Genomic DNA, 21,728 nt, shown 5'->3' with positions numbered 1-21,728 from the left:
GGAGGGTATTTATGGAAATGCTGGGAGTGGCGTGACTGAGGTGTGGTCCTGCTCCTGAAACACTGATCAGATGTGATTGACAGTAACCAACAACTTATCAAGTGTCATCCAATTTATGATTCAGATGTTGCTAAATCCTGATTGGTGGAGAGAAGGACGTGATTTAGATCTGAGCCTCGCCCACCTCAAACCAGTCAGACACAGAAACCTCTTATGTGAAATAAGAATCACTGAAAGGAGTTAATGTACAACAAAAAAGTGTCTAAGAAAATTTAATTTTATTAATGAGTATTCTTTGCTAAAACCTAATGGAGAGGCTAGAAAGCTTTGTTGGCGTCCTGCAAATCTAATTTATGAGACTGAGATCAACTCTAATAACATACAGCCGAGTTCATAAAATCCTGCTGGTCTGAAAATGTAGCTGCACTGGTCAGTTGGGAAAACTTTAGTTATCTGGAGGATATAAAAAGTTGGCAACAGTATGTCTGATTATTCAGCTAAAATTGTTCCAAATAAAAAAAAAACAGCTCCATCAGCAATATCCAGTGAGTTTTATTTAACTTGTGAAATGTATGAGTGTAGAAGCTATATAATAAAAGCCATTAACAATGTTTTATTACTAAAAGGTCAGTCTTTGTACTTTAGATAATGCCAGCTGCCTGAAATCACTTAATGTAATGTATGCTTAATTGTTAATGTGGAGCAAATGTTTGAGCACAGGGAGGATTTTAGTGTCTGAGCAATTCTTTGCAAAACTTCCAAACGGCCGTTCATCATTTCTAATATCTGTGTTATGAGTCACTGTCCTCCTCTTTCTTGTGTGGTTGTCTCACCGGGTCCGCGTGTAGGGGTAGGCGTTCCAGGACTCCTCCTCCACTCGAAGGGCAGCCTGAGGCAGAATGGCACAGAACCACGACGGGATGTGTTTGCCGATGTGATAGACCTTGTGCGTGTACTGACCCGAGCCTCCGGGGCCGTCCTCGTAAGGCTTGTTCTCCAGGATCTCCACCCCGCTGCCCTCGCCACAGCTCTCCTCTCGGCTCTTTTTCTGCAGAATCATGACAGGACGGAGGGGGGAGGGAGATGTAGGATCAGCTTCGGTTTATCAAAAATAAAAAAGCATGTTATATTATTTCACGGGCGTAGGTTTAGTGTCAGCAGGAAGGGGGGACGCGACAAAATGGTGGAAAACATAAGCACAAATTTGAGTTACTTTACTTGAGTTTTTCCATTTTATGTTTTTACATGTACTTGACTACATCTTAGAGGCAAATATTATACTTTTTTCTCCACTACATTTTGTCTGACAGCTTTAGTTTCTTTTCAGATTCCAATTTCTCATGCTTGCATGCTGCGGTCGGCCAGCGTTAGATTGTCAAACGAACAAAACCAAAACATAAAAAGTTTTTCTCTTGTAACGTTAAAAGTGAAACATACTATTTGAAAATAGAAACAAAGTTTAATGTAAGAATAAAATAAATCTGATCAACCAGAAGTATCTCTACACTCTGAGACGAGAATCTTTATTTCTAAATATTTCGCATGGATCGTCAGCTGGAGAGGATGACTGACTTTTTGCCTGGACCTGTTAGCTCGAGCCTCAGTCTGTTGGCATAATATAGAATAGAATAGCCTTTATTGTCATTGTAATGTTAAAAAACATACAACGAAATTGAAAATGTCGCTATTTGACCATGATGCTTGTTTAGCATGCAAATTAGCACTAAACACAAAGCACAGCATATCATGTGAGCATCCATATTTAAGACCCTTTGATGGAATAATTTTAAAACTGGAGCTAAAGTTAGCTTATAGCTTAACTAGCTACAGCTGAAAAAAAACCCGAAAGTCGTCATCCGTCTGAAATCAAGGACTCAGTTTTTTCCCTTGGTCAGTATGTTAAAATCAACAACCTACACCCTAAAGCCTAATGATGTTATACTCCTTAAAACCTACACCCTCAATATTGACGTTTTCTTTACTTCAGCCATTGATATCTCCACAGTGGCTGAACGGATTTTTAATCTTGAAACTGCATTTGAAACGTTCATCTCCCTTCGTTCTTTTGCATTTTGCACTTGATAATGTTTTACAATGTTATTTTATGTCAAGAGACATACATGCTAAGACCCCCTTTTTTAGCTAGCTAGCTACAGTTGATAAAACCTCCCAGTGACAGTTGTCATCTGTCTGAAATCAAGACTCATTGTTATATAATAAAAAATATTATTAATAAAAAATTGCAATGGTGAACTGGCCATGGTAAACTGCATATGTGAGACCTTTCAAAGGGTTTTATGTTCCCAGCAATGTTTTTTCCTCCGTCAAACATTCAATGTATGTTTCCCTTGGTCAGTATGTTGAAATCACCAGCCTACACCCTAAAGCCTACTGATGTTATACTCCTTGAAACCTACGCCCTCAAACAAACTTTTTCTTGACTTCAGCCATTGATATCTACATTTTAAATGTCTATCTCTCTTCGTTGTTTTGCTATTTGAACTGCAAAGCAATTACCAATCTCTTACAATGTTAGTTTATCAAGGGATCATAAGGATTGGGCCTCTTATTTTGCTAGCTAGCTACAGCTAATAAAACCTGACAGTCATCATCTGCCTGAAATCAATGACCCATTGTTTCATTGTTTAAATTGGCTACCATCAGCACAGTAAACTTCATATGTGCTGTGCAAAAGACGGGAAAAACGTGACAATGACACGTTTAGCAACAGGCGGCCTAACTGGAGATGAATGTATCAACATTTTTATAATCTGTTTATAGAGATATTATGGTGAGTAAATCAAGCTGAAACTGTAAAAGTGAGGGAGACAAAAATACATCCCCAGTTTTTTTTGCTTATTGTGGGATTGAGAAGTAAACAGCCAATGCAAGCAATGAGTCCAACATCTTACAGACTTGGTCACTTAACACACCATCCTTTAACTTCCCATTAAACCCCCTTACGCCGCACTCCTGTCTCTCATTCAGGCGTTGTCCAACCTGACAGAGCTGGATGGATGATGCTGCAGAGGCAAAGTGATGAGCTGCCACATGGAAAAGAAAGAAACAGCTTTTCTTTCAGTTATTTTAGTCACATCCCACCTCTTATTTCTACTTAACATCTGCTCTTATTTTTTGTTAGCCCTGTTTACCGAAGAGGTGGGACAGACTTTAAAGATTCTCTTTAGAGAGGAAGTAACCAGTGATTTCCCTTTCTTCCCAGCGATGTAACTTCCTCTAATAAAAGGCAGCAGATGGTTCAACCCCACAGATCCTGTAAGACTGAGCTGCGTATTAAGCCTGTTGATTCACAGAGGGAGCCGTGGATTACAGCATCGGTTTATAAACACACTTAAGAGGCTCTCCATTTAGACTGTAACCAGCTGGGTTGCTGTAACACATACAAATTAACATAGCAAGTTCATATGGCTGGTAATATATATCAAACCCCTCGAGGATCTGATTTAGGGGCCCAATAGTCTAACTTGTATGACTGTTTATATATTATATTATTTTGGCCATGCCTTCTCTGTGTTTTGATTTTGGTTCCTCTGTTTCTGGGTTTTGGTTCTTGATTCTGAGGTTTCATCTGGTCTTGCCCTAGTTCCTGACTTATTCTGTAATTGTCTGGTGTTCTGTCTAATCCTAGTTTCAGTCCTGCCTTGCCCTGTTATGTTCTAGTTCTGTGTTCTTTTTTAGGTTTTGTCTGTTATGATCCCTGTGTTATAGTTGGTCGGTGTTTGTCTGTTTACATGGGTTTCTGTTATTGTCTGGGGTTAGATTCTTGTCTGGTATTTTGTAATATGTGTTCTGTCTGTTTCCCCAATAATCTGCCTGCCTCGTTAGCCTTGATCCCTGTCACCTGTGTTGCTCCTGCCCTGCTCGTTAGTCCCTGGTGTTTAGATGTTTGGTTTTTCTGTTCAGTTCCCGTCCGGTCATTGTCGTATGAAGAGTGTTCTGCCTGCTTTGGAGATATGTGTACAGTTGTTTTGGATCTTGTCAGCCACCACTATCTGTAAGATTTGTTTTTCCATGTTTTGGATTAAATTCCCTGGAACTGCATCTCTGTTCTCTGTGTCTTGCATTTGGGCTCTCACCTGCTTTGCGCCCTCAAACGTGACACAATCAAATTACTACAAATTAATTGCTAGAGATTCACCGATCCAACAGATAGAGATTTTGATACCTCACCTCAGGGGATCTCCCGAGGTGCTGATCCGATATATATAGTACCCTCTTTTTACCCAAATATAAAATCTACATACCTCACAGCGGCGAACTCATGGCTATGTAAGGTAATATGTGCTAAAAACTGAGTCAGCGACCCTCCAATTCTTAGCAGAAACACTTTAATAACAATTTCCTAATGTGGATCAGTCATGCCCGGCCAATACCCAAGCTATTCAAGGTCAGTATTGTCCCAAATACAGTCAGTGTATCCCTATTTATTACCTTATAGAAATACACACATGGATAATGAAGCATGTGCCAATAATCAGTGTCAGCCCAACACCACATTTCATGATGAACGCTTTGATGCAAACTGGTGCTCAAAATTAAATTCCCTAATGCACTGTAGTTTTAATCAATCAATATAGGCTACTAAATTTTAATCTTACCGCTGAGTTAGTGTGAACACTGTCAGGCGACGCTGTATTCTGGTTTCTAACTGATGATGATTGAAAAGCTGTTTTATTCCTCCCAGTGTAAATCTGCTGCGGGTTGAGGAACAGCACTGTGTGAATACAAATCATAGTGATCATTATTAACAGCAAGAGTGGGGCGCTCGGGGTCAAGAATGAGAGCTCAGATTGAACACGGAGCTCGCTCTCCTGAAGACTTTAGGGAGGTGATATCAGTAATGAAGGTCAGAAGAGGCAAACAGCTGGAAAATTGCTGTAATCTAGCAGGTAATGTAATTTAGGTGAGGAGCTAAGGGCTTTAAATTACCCTCCTCGTGTCTGCGTCCTCTCTGCTGCAGGATCTGTATTAATAACACACATCTTGGAGCAAAGAGCTTTCCACTGTGCAGCTTTCCCCCAGGGACTGTGAGGAGGTTTATGGATCTTAATGAAAACAACCCAGGTGATGCAACGTGATGTCGAGTCTGAAAGCTGAATACTTTCTCTTGCAGCATAGTCCAAAAACAACGCTGAAGATCTAAAGATGAAGTGCAGTCAGCACCTCATGGTAATATAACCTTCAACTCTCTTTCTGCTGCTTTACTCTAAAACAACTGCCGACGTGCAAGAACAGTGGAAGCTTTTCCAAACCGAGGATGCTGCGTCTGCTGCTGTTGAGGTGTGTGTGTGTGTGTGTTCAGGTGTTTGGCTGTCATCAAAATCAGACAAACACACACACACACACAACAGGGATGAAAGAAGCCAACAAGACTACAGCGGCTCTGTGAGGCTGTGCTGAGACACAGCTTTGAGCCAAATGCTAACGTCAGCATGCAAACATGCTCATGTGTTAGCATTCTTACTTTCGGCTGATAGTTTTGAAGGTATTTGATCATAAAGTAAGGTACCAAAGGACATGGATGAGTTGCGCATATGTTTACTTATAATCTTGCCAAGCTGATGGGCCATGCTGTATTTTTACTATGTTGGTCTATTCTGTACATCTACTGCATCTGTCCTGAGAGAGGGATTCTTCCTCTGTTGCTCTTCCTGAGGTTTTTTTCCCATTGTTTCCCCTTTTAAAAGTTTTTTTTGGGGGGAGGTTTTTCTTAACTAAATCGAGGGTCAAAGGATAGAGGCAAATGTCAGATTTGCGATATTGGGCTATTTATTTCACGGTTCTGGTGTGGTGGCTGTGTGTTTTTAGTGTTTCTTGATTTAGTTTGTAGTTGCCTGCCTCCAGTGTCATTATCTTGTTTTACTTGCTGTGTACCTGTCTCATTCCCCTGATTGTCTTCACCTGTGCCTTGTTATCCTCACCCCTCCTGTGCATATATAGTGGTTGTCTTCCAGTTGTTAGTTTGCTGGTTCATCATTCTTGTTCTCCATTGTAGATCATTGTTACTTTATCTATGGATTATGCCTCGTGTTCTGTCATGGATTATAAAACCTCACTCACCGTACCTCCGATGTGCATGTGTGTGCACATTGAGTCCCAAACCCCAGTTCCATGAAGAAACAGGACTAACAATATAAATAAAATTGGCTTGGTTAAACTTGAATTTCTGTGTATAATTTCACCAGTAGTTGAGATCTCAAAAACATAAATGTCAACCTTATGGTGGAGCTACAGGAGAAGTCAATGAATTACCAAAGACAGTCCATTCAGTCGATGCTGAGATATTCCACTACATAAGTGTCAACTTTGACCTGCTGGTGACGCTACATGAAAAGTCAGGATATCATGGATTCCCCCATACCAGCTGGGATATCCATACCAGCTTTCATGGTCATCTATCCAATAGTTGTTGAGATATTTCAATCTAAACCAATTAGTAGACTGACTGGCGACACTGCTGCTAAAAGAAGGCTGAATCCATGTTAGAAGCAGAGCAAGACGAATACATTTAGCGGATGCTTTTATCCAAAGCGATTACAATTGCTATATATGTGAGAGGTTGCACAGCTCTGGAGCAACTAGGGGTTAAGTGTCTCACTCAGGGACACAATGATGGCTGGGTCACAGTCAGGGATTGAACCCGGGTCTCTCACACCAAAGCCATGTGTCTTATCCATTGCACCATCACCCCCTTAGAATAGGAGCGGTGAATAAGTTATATAAAAAAGATTTTGTATTAGTTCAATAAATTACTTAAATGTGTTTCTCCTCTCAAATAAAAGGTGGAAAAGCAGCTTCATTAAAAAAGCAGAGGAAAGACTCAAAATTAAGTAAAATCTCTTGGTAACACTTTATGTCTGTAATTTCCAAATAGTTTCCCCAAATATTCCTCAGAAGTTTCCTATAAGGAACTACATAATTTAGTGTTCAATAACAACACAACAAACTAATTAAGTCTAATTAATTGTTGGCGCAATCTAGAGAGTCTTAAAGTCAGTGCACAGCTGAACATATAATACATACAACATATATGAAGACTAAAGTTCTTAATAATGAATAAATAATGAATTAACACTTATTTTGGGAACTGTTCTTTCAAAGAAATACCTATTTTTCCTGTAATTATTAGCACCATACTACATGATTCTTTCTAGGGCTCTGCGATATAACACAAAATTCATATCCCGATCATTTTTTGTAAATTCAATAAAATATCCAACATTAACATTAACTTTCACTGCATCATAAAGGTGGGGTAACTTGTACGATTCTGGAGAAATCCAGTAACATGACAAATATGATAGAGAGTGAATAATGACACAGCAAGTAATGTAACTAACGTTAGCTAGGCTGTGGGTTAGACAGCTCCAGACTGCGATACTCACAGCTGTTATAGCCAACATCACAACAACAGGAAGTCTTGGTGGACGAGAAAGTCAGCTGAATATTTGTGGGCAAGCCATTAAAAGTTACCTGACACACAGATCATGCCTGGAGCTGCTGGAATAGTGTTGCGTGGCTCAACAGACTCTGTCTTTTTGTTATGAGCAAGCCTCGCTCTCCTCCACGTTTGTTTATCCTGAATGCAAATTTCTTTTCCGCAACACCGGCATATGCGTTATATGTGTTATATATTTGTTTTACATTGGATGTTCGATAGACGTCGAATATCCAATGTAAAAAACTAGCTTCACTGGGGTGCAAAAGCAAGAAGATACACTTATCCAGTTTGACACAGGGATAAAAACTGAGAAGGAAAAGACAGACAAAGAGAAGAAGAGAAACAGATCCACTGTAGAATACAACGACAAAAAAGAAGCGCTACCAGCTTGGGCAGACACTGTGGAATTTTAATGGGTCTGGCTTTGCTAAGGGTCCCCTTTCCTGGCGGGCTGAGCTGTCCCTGAATAATTTATGTGACACAGCAAGGTTAGCATAAACCAGAGGTACACAACTCCCCTTCCTCAGGCCTGCGTTCAGTCCAACCGGAGCAACAGTATAACCTCATGCATCACAGGTTTATCCCTGGCTGCTCAGACATTTCATACACCCACTCCTTTAGCTGTCCGGCCAAGTCCTGTGTTAGTTTTCTGGCAACACTCGTGTTTCAAACTGTCAGGTCTCTAGTTAAATAAAACAAAAACGCCATGATACCTCATGTGCTGCAACAACAAAAAAGTGTAGAAAAGCTAAAGGCCAACATCAGAAAATATATCACATTTTAGATCATCACCAGGTCACATGAGCAGGCACGTGTTTCTGGTTATTATTAGCTAAAACGTAGGTCTGTCGGTCCACCACGTCAATCCAGACTGAAATATCTCAACATCTATTGGATAGATTGGAAAGCCAGCACCACCAGCAGGTTGACATTCTTGTTTTTTAGTGGAACGTGTTGACCACTTCTGCGCGGATTGCTCTGAAAGCTGGTGGACATGGCATAATACTACAACTAGTCAACATCAACATGTTAGCATTGCCATAGAGGGCATGTTAGCATGTTGTTGTTAGCATTTAGCAACAGCAAATATAATAGGGTGACCAGACGTCTCCAGTTTTGGTGGCTTGTCCCTGTCTGGAGCTGTCCACGTTTTTAACTGTGTGTTAATCATAGACTGTCTAAGGTGTTAACAGACCTGAAATCAGACTTTACGTGTCCAGAAAGACTGGACAGCAGGGCGTACAGGTGTCATGCCGTGTCCGCGGGAACGCGCGCAGCATGTAACAAGTTTTCAAAAGTTTATCTTTAATAAGCATTTATTCATTCTGTTGACTATTTGAGACGTTTATCAGATATTTATGTGTTAATTGAACTTGGGTTTGTAAGTTATCAGTTAAAAAAAGGCGAGTGTGCGGGGATGGGTGCAAGAGACAAAAGATATTTGCTAAGTCTTTTGAGTTTCTTTAAAGTATAGTTAAGTTGAAACATGAACATAATCAACTAATTTTACACTGCAGATTAGTCATGTATTCAATTTCTAACTAAAATATAATCACTTTTGTGGTAAACAAGAAAGGATTAGTGCCACAGGTGGAGGGGTTAAATGTAAGCTGAAACTAACTTGGAATTTAAATCCTCTTAAAGGAGACCTATTATGCTTTTCCACATTTTATGACTTTTCTACAATGTTGTAATTTTGGATGTTCATGTTGAACATGGCCAAAGCTTCAAAAAATGAGGTTAAAGTATTTAAAAGAAATCCCTGTGAGCTAAAACCTCAGATTTCCTCCTGTTCTGAACAGCTTTTTCTACCAACGGCTCCGTTCTACGTAATACGGAGCCAGACGGAGCCAGTGTTCCATATTTGTGCTCCCATAGCAACAGCTCAGTCTGCCTGTTCTGCCTAGCAACAACAACAGCCTGGTAACATGCTTCAGGTCTTGGCCAATCAGAAGACAGTGGGCTTTGAGGGGGGGGCTTAAAGAGACAGGAGCATCTAGAGCTTGTTTCAGACAGAGGCTGAAATGAAGGCCTGCATGAAGAGTCAGTATAAGAAAAGAAAATATTTTTTTGAACTTTGAATCATGCAAAGCTGCCATAAAGGAGTCACAGAACTACAATATAGGTCTTGAAAAGCAGTTTAGGTCTCCTTTATCCTGAACTGGAAAGAAGTATACATATGGTTAAGTTGTTTAACTTGAAACTGTGAGTTAGTTAATAATGCAGAAATACACAGTATGTTGGTTAGACTCGTTAAGGGAAGTTTTCTTTCATCGATTAAGTAAAATAATTATTTTAACTCAAAGTTCGAAACAAGGTTTTAAAAAGTTCAGTCAACTAAAAAAACAACATTGAGACAACTACAACACTGTAGTCAACTTTATGAACTTTAATTTGTGATTTAAAACAAAGGAGTTAACTTTCAGGTGAACGTGCGTTTTCCAAGTTAAACTAACCTGAAATGTCTTACAGTGTACATTCTGACTTCCCTATCCCTAAGGCCTCAAGCCCGCTGGTGATTTCGTGTCATTCCTACTTTACTAAAACAGTTGCTCACTGTAGTTTTTTATCAAACTTTACTCAAACAGCAGAAAATAGTGCATTTGTTAGGGGCTACTTTCAGCGGTGGATTCATCCACCTGTAGCGCTCTAGTGAGAGTCGGTGTATGTTGGATTAAGTAAACTCATTTGTGTGTTTCTGGGTCATGAAGGGACACGAATAGGGAGCTAAACACTAGAATCTATCATAACGTTGTTCATGTTATTGTGTCCACCCTCCCTCTCCTGTACATGAGTGATGCATTTAACTTAAACTGGATCCCGTATTTAGAGCCAGACGTAATGTTGTCATGGCACCAACTGCACCATCGTGTCTGTCCTCCCCCTCGCTGTCGCTCTCTGTCTGTCGCCCATATAACAAACGAACGATGGCAGCGAACAGCCATGCTGCTGCTGATGTCACCAGTTACCATGGCAACCGGTGCTCAACCGTGACGCTGAACTGGGGCGGGGGGGGGGGGTGCATGTGTATACAGGTAATAATGTTCATTATCAAAGCTGGTGGTTCGGATTGTTTTTTTCATCTCCCTGTCTATTGTATTATTATTATTATGTTGTTGCTGTTTTTGTCTTTTTGGGTATTTTTATTCCATTTATTTTTAATTGTCTGATTTTATTTGCCTCATGTTTTAATCCTGGTTCAACCAGGCAAAGCACTTTGTAACGTTATTTTGAAAAGTGCTGTATAAGGTTTATTATTATTATTATTAATATCCACCTGTGCATGCTTTCCACAAAAAAAAATTATATTTTCTTGCAATTTCAAAATGTAAATTGCTGTTATGAATGGCTTATAATAATCTATCTTTTTTTTTTTAAATATGTCATAATGGTAAAATGAAAACAATCTACCAAGTCCAATAAGATTTCTTCTTTTTTTTTCATCTTGTGTGCAGAAGTTATTTTCTTGTTCCCACAAGATAATTATTTTGTGCACACAAGCTAAAATTTAAAAAAATATCCTCTTATGGGACTTCAGGGGCTCCGTAACAATCTAACATTGAACTTATAAACTCAATAAATAATGTTACAAAAAGCTTTGTCCTGAAATGCATTATTTTATTTTATCCCAAAATGCACAATGTTTTTTCAGCCGTGATAAGTGTCTACAGTCTTTTTCACAGGCTGCATACAGACCCCAAAAAAACTCCAACAGGACGATATGGCAGCTTGTATGCTGCCTTACTGGAGCGGCTGTGTGTCTGGGCGAAATCAAAACTTAAATCTCAAGACCTCTTAGAAAGCTAGTCAGGTTTTGACTTAAAAGAGCACCTTCAGACACATTTTAAGACATTTGATCATTTGTGATCCTTCTGCACAGAGACGCTCAAACATCCAAACGACGTAATAAAAAACAAAACACACCTTTGGGTTAAATTCCACTGAGTATCCAACCTGTCTTTCTCGCTCTTGGACTCTTGTATGTTATACTGCTTTCTAACCACCAGCACTGCGGGTTACCTTATTAACTGCACACACTCAGTAACAAACACTCAACGTACACAAGTTTCTATCACTATCAAATAAATAATTTCCACTAACAACAAATAGGATTATCATACTGATTAAATTCTCACTCCTAAGTAATAATATGCTATAATAATAATAACTTATTTATAATAAGTTTTGGCTTTTATTTATTTGATTATTTTAATTTAACAAGGTAAGACTTGATGTGATCAGTGATCTCTTTAACAAGGGGCGACCTGGCCAAGACAGCTGAATGAAAAAGGTTACAGACCTTACCTACAAGAAATGTAAAAAATATACATTTACGTGTAAATAACTAAACTAAATTTAAAATACCTATGCACAGTGACAAGTACCAGCCAATTTATTCATCCTTGCTCTTATAGAAGCCATAACATAGGAGTCTTTTTAAAGGCCGTTCTAAGTGAGAGGAGGACATAAAAGATTTCTTTCCCTCTTTGCTCTTGCAAAAATCAGCAACTGTAAAAATGTGTTATCAAACACTAAACTTTCCTTGATTTATTGCTAATTTTACTAAAACATGGTGATTTGTGTGCATTTATTATTGTCATAGGGAGAATACTTTAGTGTGTATTTGTACAAAATTATCAAATGAAACACAATCCTTAGGCATATGGAGCACCATCTGTTCTGCAGAACAACGCCACCCCTGTGACCCTCTAACCGTGTTCTTCGGTGCTCTTGTTCTGGTACAGTATGACACGATGACACTTTAAACTCCTGACCTCCCACCGGCCTTCACACACAAACCTCAACTCCAAACTCAGAAAATACCTCCAACTTCCAGCTTCCTTGTACAAACAGCCTAACATCCCTCATCAGCTCCTTTAATTTCTACATGATCCACTCACCTGGATCATGTAGAGCTGAGCAATGCGGTACTCCTCCACGCTCATCGGCATGGGGATGCGATACTCCTTGATCAGCATGGTTGTGCTTGAATTGGTCCAACTGTGTGTTTGTGTGTGTGTGTGTGTGTGTGTGTGTGTGTGCGTGTCCTCTCGGCCGGCTTCGCTACCCAAGCAGCATGTTCAAACAGCGAGGATGGGAGTCATCGTAATTCACACCTGAGAGAGGAGAAAAGAAAATACTTTCAGTGGGATGGAACTTTAAGAATATGTATATTTACAGCTTCCAGCATTACTTACAAGAGTAGTAGTTAGCATGTTTGTCTCAAGGATTAAACCTGCGATACACAAGCCAACACATCCTGTGTGTGTCCTCCTGCCCTCGTACAGATCTATTACAAGGTAATCCACTGACCCAGCAACATCCTGAAATCCCTCAGCAACCTAAATCCCAACGCTGTCCACACACTCAAGATTCAGCCAAGTTGTGGTCGGCGCAGCTTTTAAATCCAACAAAGCTTTTACTGTGAGTCCTCTGCAGCGCACATTTAGTACTTAAGTACAACAACATTGAGCTGCTTGTACTTTATGCGAGTATTTAATTTTCCTGCTACTTTATATTTCCACTACATTTAAGGAAAAAATAATGTACTTATTTACTCCACTTCATTTATTTGACACCTGAAGTTAAGAGTTATTTTACAAGATTTTACATAAAAATCATACGATCAATTTATAAAATGATGATTTGTTTAGAGCACAAAATTTGTGTCAAATAATTTTAGTCCTTAAAAGGAACCTATTATGCTTTTCCTTATTTTCTATAAATTATGATCAGTGTTTGTTTTGTTTACCTGTTTCTATTTTATGCTGATGTGTTTCTTTATCATATTTATATATTTATTTTGTTTTGTTTCACTGCTATTTTGGGTAGAGCAAGGTTAAGGAATTATTAAGTGTATAGGGTCGGCTCAATAAGCCTTCATCTTATTTTTGTGTCAAAGAATATAATGTTTGATATGTTTTTATTTTTCATATAATGATTTAGTATTATTTGACTACATTCATAACCGTATGGTCGATTTGTTGTCACTGTGTATAACTGACCGAAACTAAAATATTTACATAATGTTACTAAATCGGATGTTCATCCTAAACGTGGCCAAAGTTTAAAATAATGAAGTAAAAGTAAGTCCTTCAGACAGTTCACTGCTGGGCTGACATCATCTGCTCCTAATCTGATCCAACGACAGTACGTCCACAAAGTACAACCCGTCCACCCACTCAGTTTGCTCGTGGCGCTTTCTCCAGCGCTGGCTCAGGTCAGGACTACTCTTCAAGTTATTGGAGGTTACTCAGTATGTCTCACAGCAAGTTAGTTAGTTTCTTGATGGACAGATGACTTTAACTTCTGCTAATGGTAGCTGCAGAAAACCTCCTCCTCCCGGAGTGCCAAAGCTCCTGTGCTAGTGTTGTAAACATCAACACTGCAGTGCTGGAGGGCAGGGTGGCAAGTTCAGTTAGCAGCAGTTACTTTAAGGCTATCTGTTCACCCAGAAATGTCATAAAATATGATCCAGAATCAGTGAATAAAGTTTTAAAAGTATGCTTTTGTACAGTAATCAGTAAGGCCCCGGCCACTCATATCTGGTACTGACACCGGCCCCCAGCAACATGCTCCGAGGTAGCATCATAAAGGGCCATTTTAAGTATAACTGTGAATCATGTAAAGCTTCTCTTGTGGAATCGCAGAATTAAAATATAGAGCTGGAAATGAGCATAATCGTTCCCCCTTTTTAGCGAAAAACAAGTTGTGAACACAACAATAACTTAAGCTTGAAGCTTAACTTGATATGATGATCTTGTTCTGCAAACAGTTGTTTATTTACACATCCGGCAGTTACAGAGCAACATTATCATTCATATGAAGTCGTGTTTGTGTCACCTGATGAATGTAAGTCCAACACTCGCTCCCTTTTTTCTGTTTTGCTACACCGTGCTCTGGATATTTTTCTGCTTCTTTTGTTCTTTGCCAATCACATGTCTGGTAAAAGCTCTGAATACTTCTTCCCCACTGAGCCTCTGATCTGTATGTTTTGCGGCTCTCCCTCTTTGTCCATAAAGAATATAGTATTTAGGGTAATTGCTCACTATCATCACTGCCATCCTTTCTTCTAACATCATCACCTGTCTTTCCAAACAGTAGTGACACAGTGTTCGTGAGGCTGCTCCGCTGTACGTCCACCTGTCTCGTGAGTTTAGGACCGTCACATGACAAAGGCCACTTAATCTCAGACAGATTAGGAAAAGACTGTAAATCTGACGCCGTTTTAACATGAGAGAAAGGAGGAGGAGGAGGCGAAATGTTAAATTAAAAACTCCTGTGTGTGCAGTGTGTAGTGTACCGGTTGTGTCCCACTGTCTGTCCATATGTGCATGATTAGGCTATGCATGTTTGGTCAAGCTGCTGTGGTAGATGATCCGTAGAGGTCAGGACGTACAGTTTGACAGTGAAAGCAGCCTGGAACCTCTTCCTGCCAACAACACGGGGCTTCCTTAGCTTATTAATATTTATTTTAAATCTAGAATTTCAGCTGTGCTAGCAGCATGTCGGTCTATTTATCCATAGCTTTGATACAGACTGAAAGCTCTTAACAACGGTTGGATAGGTTGCCATGAAATCAGGTTACTCCTGATTTCGGTGATCCTCTGACTTTTCATCTAGCGCCATCATCAGGTTAATAGTTTATGACCAAATACCTGCAAAATTATGATGAAATACTTATTTGCAGCTGTATCATACAAATAAATAGTTTAAAAAATCATACATTGTGATTTCTGGATTTTTTGTTTTAGATTATGTCTCTCACAGTGGACACGCACCTACGATGACAATTTCAGACCCCTCCATGATTTCTAAGTGGGAGAACTTGCAAAATAGCAGGGTGTTCAAATACTTATATTCCTCACTGTAGATATTTTCTGTGCATGTAACAGGTTTGCAAAATGAAAAAGCCCAAACTCTTGCTCCAGTCCATGTTGCCAAGCTGGTCGGCAACATGTGCAGCTGTACCGAAGCTGTTTACCAGCTTCTCGCTGACCCGCCCTTCTCTGCTTCTGATTGGCTAGTAGTAACTACTTATACTTATACTTATACCACCTCTTTAAAACAAAGCGGGAAACCCTGGATAATAATTATATAAATTAGTAGCACTGAATCTTACTGAAGTATCAACTCTGCTTGTTAAGATGTTCGGGAAGATGAAGATTACATGACTAATGGATATATTTATCTGAAAGTTTTCATGTGATTACAAATTGTAGAAACCACCCTGAACTTAAAAGAAAGAGTTTGACACTGCTAATATAGATATGTACATTTCGTCACTTTATACAAAAGCTTTAATTTTAGAAATGGCTCATTGTGTCCTTTAGCAAAATATCTCAATAGTTCACTGAATCACAGTGAGGCTTTCTACATGAAATATTCTCCATATTCTCTATTCTTTAATTCCCGTGACGCATAAAACAGCTAGAGGTATTAAAACTGCAGTGCCCTGTGTTAACCATGAATGAACAATTGAATCCAAGCTTCTCTCCAGAGGCTGAAATGTACAACCTTATCTGTGCTCTGATACAATTACAGCAGGGAGATGTGGAGAGTGGCATTTCTCACTGAATCCTGTGAAGAATAAGTCCTTGACCGACAGAGGAACCGCTATATATAGACACACAGTAATCCCTATAAAGCAAAATGTGAGACAGAGACAGATGAAAACTGACACATAAACAGATAGCCATGCATGAAGACCGAGCCTTTTGTTTTTTATTTGCCTCGATCAGCCAAAATGAGCTGTGAGTCAGCACATCAGATACAGCAGCATCCATTCACACAGACTGAAGAACAAACTCAAGAGGATGATGGTTTACAGCGAGGATGTTATGTTATGAGGATGTTAGAAGAGTGCATTACTAGAAGAACATTCCTTTTGTTTTATGTCACTGTAAAGTAAATATCTTTTGGGTTTGTTTTGGTCGGACAAAACAAGACACTTGGGCCTGTTTACAGTTTAGTTTATTAATAATGGCAATAAGCGTTAGTTGCAGCCCTTGGTACTACATGACGTGTCTAGCTCTGGTCAAAGTGATAAATGTTTTAGCAACTTTCAGCTCATTGTTTATTTGTCCCGCCCAAAACATTACTGTTCTGATTCACTTTCACTGTTCTCATAGCATCGCTTTTTGGCCGCATCAGGCAGCTTTTCAGAGAAAAAGATGTAAAAAGCCACTGTCCACTAACTGCTCAGCAGCAAACAGCAGGCAGACACAGTTAGAGACTAGCAGGGGAACAAAGTGGGGCATTTAGCAGCTTAAGAGTCAGATATTTCCCTCTGGTGGAGGCCAAAAACAGAGCTAAAAAAGAATATCAGACTTACACTCATCAGGTGGCCAGAAACGTGACTCTAAATGAATCATCATGTTGATTTTTAACTGCTGCACTTGTAAATAAGCAACTTTTTGCTAAGAGCTTACTAATGTGACGCCCCTGGTGCATGCTGGACTTAAAATAAGGCATGCTGGTTAGGAATTGTGTCAGACTTTTGCTGGCGCTGCAAAATGTCACCATGTCACATGACGTTGAAACCTCTGGCAGCCACTTTTTACCAGCTGCACAAAGTTGGAACCACACTATTGACTGATCTCGCTGCATTTTGCTTGCAAATTTCAGCTCACAGCAAGTACATGGTAGAATGTGTCTGACTTGATGGCGCCATTTTTATTCCCCGCCCCTGCAGTCACCTGCAGCTCATGAAGTCAGGGAAAGTCATACGCAGTCATCTTGAACGTATCTAGTGTTACGTTCACAGCTTGTTTTCAAAATTCAGTTAATGCAGGTTTAAGCGATAAAATGTGACAAATGTCCATAACATGTTTCAGTTCAAATTCCTTATTTTGTCCTGAGTCTCAAAGATATTCAATTCACAATGATACACAACAGAGAAAATCTCCAAATCATTTGTCACTTTTTGTCTCTTTTTCTATCAAGCGACTAATTGATTAAATCACTAATTGTTTCAGCACTAGAGAAGTTTACGTATTATCCAGCTCTATTAACATTTCTGTCATTCAATATTTTACTGCAAAACTGTCTGTCCGAACACAAAATTAATAAATAGCCCGAGACACAAACATAAAGAACAAAATATAATACAGAAGTTAGTATATAGGCAAGTGCGTCATATTATCCGATGTGTGTGTTTTTGTGTATTCATATTGCACGCCCAGTGGAAACATAAGCCACAATAAGCTTCGCTTCAGTCCTTAATAATAAGCTGAGCACTTACCCCTGAAAGTAGAACATTAAAATATTGAGCTCTAACTTGGCAGGCAGCCACATACTTCAATCACATTTTTGCAGAATAGCAGGAGGTACTTTATCAACATGTGATGTAATGCTTTTCATCTCAACATCCTTCAATATCTGTTTCTGAATATGGCTCCATTCCCTCTCATTACTTTGGGAAGGTCCTCTGTGGAGTTCAAACCTAAACAAAGTTCCCTTGGGCTTTTGGCCAATTTCCCACAGAGCTACCAAACCACAGCATGTAGGAAATTAGCTTTCTGTCTTCCCTGCGTACCTCTATCCACTCTCATCCATTTAACTGAAGACGTTTGCATTAGGAACAGCATTAGGAATAAAGCACAGAGCCAATCAAAAAAGATAATTGGCGTCTTTAGAAATCAACAACTGCGAGCACTGCTGGGTGGCTCAAATTGCCGCGATGGTGAGAAAACCTTTTCACAATCACCAGAACAGGAGATTGTCTTCATGCAGCCGCTGGGAAATATCCAAACAATCCTAACGTTTCCTGGTTAAATTTGAAAACCTCCAAACTGAATTCACAGAATAAAAATCAGTCTCCGCCTCCGCAGAGACATTAAATGTCTCATCTGCACCACTAAGAGGGTGACTGGCTGCCAGCTGCCCTCGATCAAAGTCCTGTGTGACGGCAGACTGAGAAGGCCTACAGCTAAATTGAACAAAATTTGCCACCGAGCCAACCGACTCGCAGGAAAACAGCTCTGGTCCATTAAACACAGCATCTCCTGCCAGCAGCTTGTTCCCTGGGGCCGGCTTTCTGCTCAGCCGATCCCCTGAAAAATGCGCCCCAGCCTACCATCCACCCATTCACAATAAACTCAAACACTGTGTGCACCGTCTTACCACAGAAGACTGCGACTGTTTCAGCCTGGACGTCGAGAGCTGCGACCACTTATCTCTGTGGAGCCGGCTATTTATGCAACTCTGTCCTTTGCAGCTACCACTGCTCTAAAAAACTATAAATATGATCTGCAGAGATCCAAAAGGTGTTATTACTTATTCTATTAAAACCACAGTGGTGTACAGGGCTACATACAACACTAGTTGAGGAGTCACTTTGGGGCAGCGGAAACAAGCTGTAAACATAAAATGACCTTCTAAGATAACTTGTAGAACGTGTTTGTAAACACTTGCCTTCTTTCAAATGAAACAACATTATCAATCATTTGAAGTCGTGTTTGTGTCACCTGATGAATGCGAGTTTAATATTCACTCTCTTTTAGCTCTGTTTTTGGTCTCCACCACCTCCTGAGGGAAATTAGTGGCTAAATGCTCCACTATGTTCACCAGCTAGTTGCTAACTGTTTCTGCTGTTTGATGTTCGGCAGAAAGTAGATTTGTCAGAGCTTTTTTGTAAAAGACAGCTTATTGCTGCTGCTAGAAACAACAGTGTGAGCGCTGTGAGTAAAGTTATTGGCTGTAAAGCCGAAACAATCATCTGAAAGGTGCTAACATGTAGCCTAGAGGTAGAGTTGAGGAGATCTGCAGAGTCAGGTGATTATTCTCTGTAAATTTGTCATATTGAGTGACATTGTTAATATAAAAATATTGATTATGGATGCTCCTTACATGAGCTTTGTGTTATCATAATATAGCTATATAGACTGAAGACGGGTTTCCCGTTTACAAACAATCGAGGTTAAGTGTGCAGCTGGCATGATAGGGCTGAAACGATTCATTGAGAAATTCAAATAACTCGATTACTAAAATGCATGCTTCATTTAATCCAAATAACTATACCGCGCACTGTTTCGCCCGGAATGATTATTACTGTTATTATCATAAGTGAAGACGACGTGATTTGATGGTGCTCATTGCAAAGTGGAGGAAGCTTTCCTGTCATTACTTGTGTTTCTGCAGTTTAAAGCAACACGACTCCTCTTGTTGATGATGTTTTCTACCATCTCATGCATGAGCATCTCACAATGACATCAGAAGCGTATGTATCAGCCACACTGTAATCTCACACGCAATAGAAAATTTAAGGGCAAGAAGCTCTTTGTTACACATCGCAGTGTGATGGACCCAGATGCATCTTATTCGATTCTTCAATGGTTACAGAAGCGACATGGGTCCTGCTGCGCTAACAAGATCCCCTGACGGGATTTGTCTCTGCTTTTTATAATCACAACACACGGATTTAAAACACACCACGGCATTCCTCACATCTGAAGACACAACACGTTGGCTTGCCGAATGACTCAGATGACGTCTGCCACAGACACAGGCAGGCCGAAGATGACAAACACACTGAGTATAATTTCTCTGGGTTTAATGAGAAATCCCAAGAGTCAAGTACTGTACTAGGCGCTCTTATTGCGTACTTCAATTCTCATTTAAATGAGCAGAACAACATGGCAATGTAGATTTCAACATGGTAGAGTCAGGAGCTGTGGATGAACTGCACATAACAGCAAAATATTCACAGCAACAATTCAACAAGGATGTTGATTCAGATGCTCTTTAATGTCTTTTCTGTATTGTAAGTATTACGTGGGATAGTGATTTTCCACAGCTTCCTCCCATCAGCAGTCACTACTCACAGATGAACAACTCCCTGACCATGCAGCACATCACAAACATGTGTTGCACCCAAGACAAGAACCTTGGCTGCAACATTGTTAAAGCAGTAACGCATGATCCAACACATCAAACATGAATCTATCGCTAGTCCCCACCTCAAACTGCAGCCAGCTGCAGATCCTCAACCTAATGTGTCTTTCCATCCACATCAGTCTGAGCCACAGTCCAACAGGCGGGCATCCATGTTTCATGGCATCATCTAAATTAACTGTATTTTCTTAACTGTGAAAGGAAACAGCTCAGAAACGTTTCAACCTTGCGATTAACGGCAGTATTTTACACGTACAAGTAGGAGAAAGCAGATGTTTACCTCGCAGAAGGAGACACTTAACCACAGCAACTGATCCACTGAGCAGAGGATTAGGTGCCATTGCAGATCCTGGTCCCACAGAGACCAGCAGCCCAGGCATCCTTCCACCCCATCCCTGCACGCCGCTCCTCGCCTCTGCCGTCTGCTGTCAGCCAATCCTCGCCGGCTCACCCCCCCTGATCGGGAAGGAGCTTCTCTTTATAAATCCTCGCTGAGAAATAAGAGAAGGTATCATCTCTCTCTCTCTCTCTCTCTTTCTCCCCACTCCCCCTCCACCTCCCTCCACCCCGAGGAAGCTCTGTTACCATGGATACGCACGAGGCTGGAGCCTGATTGGTGGAGTTTGTTGTGATGCAGCAAGTCGGTGGTGCAGCCCACCAGATTGATTGCCTTTCTCAGTGCACATCGTTCTCCAACGCTGAGCCAGAATTGGTTCTCCCTGCTTGTTCAGTGATTGCACCTCATCAAGTAAGCTTTGGACAGACAATACAGCAATTTGTGTTCAATAAGAGACCTTATAACTCAGTTTAAAGTTTACAGTGTTAAGCCCTTGTGTTTTTAATTTCTAATTATAGTAAATCTCATATTCTTCCTCTCACATGCACACGTGGAAAATTGTTAAAGACTTCCACTGATATAAATCTCTTTTTGATTGAATTGAACGAAGACTAATTACAAAACTTAAAAAGTTTACATATATTATTGTATTCAAAGAGTTGTTCATTTATTATTATTATTATTATTAATTTATGGCATATTCAATAATAAGCTTTCTTTCTGTTTGTACACCACGTCTTATTTTTAACCAAGCACCTAGAGAAAGCAATGATAAAAAAGATTATAAAAACCTTTTTTAGCTGATTAACCTATAGACATAACATAATAATGTATATAAATGCAAGAAAACAGCATCACGGTGATGTTTTCAAATGGCTAACAGATGAAACCCATGCATTTTTATTTTACAAAGATTCATTTGCAAATTTTTTTGTCACTTAGTCATTTGGTCTGCCAAATTCCAGATAACAAGTTCAAGGTGCTGCTTTCAAATGCCCTTTTTTGCCCGATCAACAGTCCAAATATATTAATTTT

At 39.8% G+C, this 21,728-nt stretch overlaps 1 protein-coding gene across 5 annotated transcripts in view; it reads right to left on the bottom strand.

Moving 5' to 3' along the window:
* The window catches only part of LOC119914613 (membrane-associated phosphatidylinositol transfer protein 2-like), a 70,971-nt gene that overhangs the window by 33,952 nt on the left and 15,291 nt on the right, over window positions 1–21,728 (bottom strand). For 4 of the 5 annotated variants that reach the window (XM_038734033.1, XM_038734028.1, XM_038734031.1 and 1 more), the window contains exons 3-4: window positions 12,364–12,579; window positions 834–1,048 (exon numbers count right to left, since the gene is read on the bottom strand). In XM_038734033.1, coding sequence (XP_038589961.1) covers window positions 834–1,048; window positions 12,364–12,441 — 293 coding nt within the window. In that variant the 5' untranslated portion in view covers window positions 12,442–12,579. Of the gene's footprint in view, window positions 1–833; window positions 1,049–12,363; window positions 12,580–20,636; window positions 20,843–21,728 lie in introns of those variants that run through there. The other variant, XM_038734030.1, reaches the window with a different exon arrangement.

This window comes from Micropterus salmoides, unplaced genomic scaffold (assembly GCF_014851395.1).
Source record: "Micropterus salmoides isolate LMB-PRFRI ecotype aquatic unplaced genomic scaffold, ASM1485139v1 Ms_hic_scaffold_20, whole genome shotgun sequence".
In the NCBI taxonomy this organism is placed as follows: domain Eukaryota; kingdom Metazoa; phylum Chordata; class Actinopteri; order Centrarchiformes; family Centrarchidae; genus Micropterus; species Micropterus salmoides.
The sequence above is the reverse complement of the archived record's forward strand: the minus strand, read 5'-3'. Positions and strand labels throughout refer to the sequence as shown.